At 51.7% G+C, this 3,995-nt stretch overlaps 1 protein-coding gene across 1 annotated transcript; it reads left to right on the forward strand.

The window, feature by feature from the left end:
* The first annotated feature begins 462 nt into the window (after positions 1–462).
* Positions 463–3,218, forward strand: RPL29 (ribosomal protein L29). Its single transcript, XM_053953831.1, has 4 exons — positions 463–570; positions 732–776; positions 2,015–2,079; positions 2,999–3,218. The coding sequence occupies exons 2-4, from the start codon at positions 740–742 to the stop codon at positions 3,122–3,124; spliced, it is 228 nt and encodes a 75-aa protein (XP_053809806.1). The 5' UTR covers positions 463–570; positions 732–739; the 3' UTR covers positions 3,125–3,218.
* Positions 3,219–3,995: the final 777 nt, after the last annotated feature.

Consider the following 3,995-nt stretch of genomic DNA (forward strand, 5'->3'; position numbering starts at 1 on the left):
GCTGTTCGAGCCTCTGGTGCTTCATACAAATAAAGATGAACGGCGCTGAATGAACCCCCCTGAGGAGCGTTGCCTGTGCGTGACTATACTGCGGTGGAACGCGCAGACAAACCGAGCCCGGATTCCGACGGGAAGGCCCTCGGCCTCAGGCTCCCGCGGGGGTCGGGCAGGGCCCCGCGCAGGGCGGCCTCGGCTCCCGGCTCCTTCCCCCGGCCGGCAGAGGCCATGGTCGGGGGGCACGTTAGTGGGGGGACCGTGTTGCTGGGAACCGCGTTGCTGGGGGAACCGCGTACCAGAGGGACTGGGTCCGCCACGTCGCAGGGTGTTGCGGTCCTGCCGCGGCGGGGCCTTCCCGGGGCGGGAGCGGCTTCAGGTCCCTCACGGAGCCGGAGGGGGAGCGGCGGCCGCGGGAGCCAGGGCGGTGCGGGTAAAGAGCAGCGGTTGGGAAGGCAACGGGGATCCTGCCGGGCGGAACTACAAGACACGGGGTTCCGGCCCGGCCCTGATTCCCGGCAGCCCTCGCGGTGCTCCTTCTCTTCCGGTCCGGCGGCGGCGGCGAGCGCGGCTCCGGTGAGGGCGGCCCCGGCACCATCCGCGCCCATCCGGCACCATCCGCGGGCCGGGCCGGGCCGGGCCGGGGCTGTCGCAGCGGGGCCATAGGCGGGGCTCGGGGCCGGGCGGGCTCTGTGCGGCAGCCCGGCCCGGCTGAGCCGTGTGTGTTTCTCCCGCAGGTGCGACCATGGCCAAGTCCAAGAACCACACCACGCACAACCAGTGTGAGCGGGGCGGGGATCCAGCGGCTGTAACCGGGCTGGGGCCGGCGCGGGGATGGCAGCACGGCCTGCCCGGGGCTTGGTAGCGAGATAAGGGGGTGTTGCACTGAGATCGAATGGGGGGTTCGAAGGAGAGTGATAAGAGTCGGGACCTGGTTGGGCTCAACGTAGAATTAATACGTCGGTAGAAAAATAGGAGCTTTTACGTTGGAAAGCTGGGGGTCGGCCTCTTCTCCCAGGTAACCAGCAATAGGATGGCAGGATGCAGACTCAAGCTGTGCCAGGAGAGGTTTGGGTTGGACATTTGGAAGAATTTCTTCACAAGGAGGGTGCTCAGACATTGGAATGGGCTGCCTGGAGAGGTGGTGGTGTCACTCTGCCTGGAGCTGTTCAAGGAAAGGCTGAACGTGCCATGGTCTGGTTGGCTGGGTGGTGGTGGAGGACTCAAAGATCTCGGAGGGCTTTTCCAACCTGAGAGATTCCATGGTGGTCGTCACCAGCTAAGCAGGCAGAGGGACATTTTACAAGAGCAGGCAGTGACAGGACACAGGGGAATGGCTTCACACTGACAGAGAGTAGGCTTAGGTTGGCTATTAGGAAGAAATGCTTCCCTGTGAGGATGACACAGGTTGCCCAGAGAAGCTGTGGCTGCTCCATCCCTGGAAGTGTCCAAGGCCATGTTGGACATGGCTTGGAGCAGCCTGGTCTGCTGAGAGATGTCCTTGCCCTTGGCAGGGGGTGGAACAGGATGGTCTTTAAAGTTATTTCCAACCCAAACCATCCTATCATTCTGTGATGTTCCTGAAAAGCTCCATCCCTGGGGTCCTGTGCAGTCCAGAGATGGCCACAGTGATGATTCACTTCATGTTTGGGGTCTTCTCATCAGTGCTGTGACTTAGCAGAGGCCACCAGTAGGTTCTGCTTGGTCCTGCACAGAGAGTGACCGTGCCCTGTGACACTGACCACAAGGTTTATTAACGAGTGAGGCCTTTTACTCTGTGCTGGTGCTGTCAGGGTGTCATTAGTTAATGAGCTGCCTGAAATCTTTGGATTGGAAGCTCATGCAAAGGGATGAGCTTAGAGATGTGTTCTTAATTCAAATGTAGTTTGGATAGGAAGGGTCTGAAAATTGTCTATTCCACATCATTTTGATAGTCAGGTACACTTAGAAAAGAAACTAATGTGGCTGCTAAGCAATAGCAGAAACTGTAATTTAAGTAATTGTCTCGTTTTCCACATAGCCCGTAAGTGGCACAGAAATGGCATCAAGAAGCCCAAAACCCATAGATACGAATCTCTCAAAGGGGTGAGTATTTCTGCTGAGATTCCCAGGCTCTTGAGTCACTGAGGCTTAACTGTGAAAAAAATCCAGAATTTGTATTATTTTGACTGACACATTTTTTGCAGAGGCCTGTGTTCCAGGGGCTCAGAACCACTGTGGGGTTCAGGTCTTTTACTTACCTGACATGCAGCTGGGATATCTCTCACCCACATGAAATCTGCCCTTGTATGTCTGTAAAACTGCATTTTAGTCAGTGGCCAGTTTTGTCCCTGTCCCGTTCTGGTGGCTGTCACCAAGTGCTGTTTCCAGTAAAACAAACACTTGCCAGTTGAATGATTCCTTTGCCTTTTGGGTCCTGCTGTGTCTCCTCCTCTCCTCTGCTCTCTCCTTCAATATTGTTTTACTGTCTGCAATAATCCAGATAATTTCACTTACAGGAAATTAAAAAAAAATAAGAGGAAGTAGCATTTCTGGGCAAAACACGTGAAAGTGACAGTATATACTGCTTTTTCTGAGATTTTCCAAATGGTACAATAGGATCTTTTTCCACACTGGAAAGTGAAAACAGTACATTTTGTGTTAGGGGAGGGTTGTGATTTTATTTGCTTTGTAGATTTCACAGTCTGCAAAGCTTTTTGAAAGTGATGTAAAAATTTGTCTTCCGTAAAGCTCAGTGAGGGTTCAGTCCTGCCTCTCCTGCAGCTTTGCCTGTCCTTTATGTTTATTGCTAGGGTTTGGGATTTTTTGTTTGTTTGTAGTGTTTAAGGAAAACAGCTGTTAAAGCCTGGTTGAAGATGACTAAAATGATCTTGTTGAAAAATCAGAAAAGAAGTCTGAACTAGTCACAGCCTACATTTGGGAGTAATTGGAACAATATGGAGCTATAAATGTTTTTATAGATGTCTCTTCTGCAACATGGCTTGTTTTTCCTTTATTTTTATAGGTTGATCCCAAGTTTCTGAGGAACATGAGATTTGCAAAGAAACACAACAAGAAGGGGCTGAAGAAGATGCAGGCAAACAATGCCAAGCAGGCAGCTCAGCAGGCTGCTCTGCAGAAAAAGGACTGATGTGCTTTAACAAGACCCAGTTTTCTTACTGGCATGTGTGTTACAGCATTTTTTAAAAATAAAATTGTATGTAACAAAGCCTTCACCTCCTGAATTTGAGGAGAGCCCTCCAGAGGCCTTGTTTGGGTTGTGTTTTAGCTGCCAGCTGTGCCTCAAGCCTGTGAGTCGTGATCCAGGAGAGCCTGACTGGCTTGTGGTTCCCTGGATCCTCCTTGTGCTTTTGAAAACTGGGGTGACATTTTCTTTCTCAGGTACCATGACTTTAGTGATAATTCCTGGTGTTGTTACAGCAAGGTGAAATTTCCAAGGGCTGTTACATGTCTGCTGCTTTGCTTTGTGGTTCTCTACAGCTTTGGAATCCAGGGAAATAGGAGGGGGAGGGAGTGCTGGCTGTGGTGTGATGTTGGAAACCACAGGAGTTTGTGCTGGAGTTTGTGTGTGTTGTATCCTGAAATATTTGTAGATATTGAAGCATTAATGGAGCTACCCATGGGAATATGTAAGAGTTTAGGAATATAGAAAATGCACATTTTTTATAGTGACTGATTTTAGGGAATGCCTTTCACTCCAGTAACAAAAGTACTGTCTGATGAAACGTGCTGGCTTGGGGAGATGAGGGGAATAACGCGCGAAATCCCAGGAGGAGCTGAGCCCGGGTTTTGCTCCTGTTTTGTACATCAGGAGAGGGCTTCACTCTCCAGAGCCCCCTCGAAGCTGACTCAGGCCGTGCTTGCCGCTTCTGGCATGAGGCGCCTGTTGGAATGCAGCCAGCAGCTCTGAAACTGCAGTTCCTGTGCTTGTCCTCCCGGTGGGGTAAATCAGAGCACCAGGGCTGGAAGTTCACACGGACCTGACTGCAGTACAGCAGAAA

The sequence above is a fragment of the Vidua chalybeata genome, chromosome 12, assembly GCF_026979565.1.
Source record: "Vidua chalybeata isolate OUT-0048 chromosome 12, bVidCha1 merged haplotype, whole genome shotgun sequence".
Classification (NCBI taxonomy): Eukaryota; Metazoa; Chordata; class Aves; order Passeriformes; family Viduidae; genus Vidua; species Vidua chalybeata.

Bases quoted from the DNA above. Each gene is read 5' to 3' on its own strand.
- RPL29 (XM_053953831.1), top strand. From the start codon at position 740: ATGGCCAAGTCCAAGAACCACACCACGCACAACCAGT. The intron at 777-2,014 runs GTGAGCGGGGCG...TTTTCCACATAG, and splicing joins CCACACCACGCACAACCAGT to CCCGTAAGTGGCACAGAAAT. The intron at 2,080-2,998 runs GTGAGTATTTCT...TTATTTTTATAG, and splicing joins GATACGAATCTCTCAAAGGG to GTTGATCCCAAGTTTCTGAG.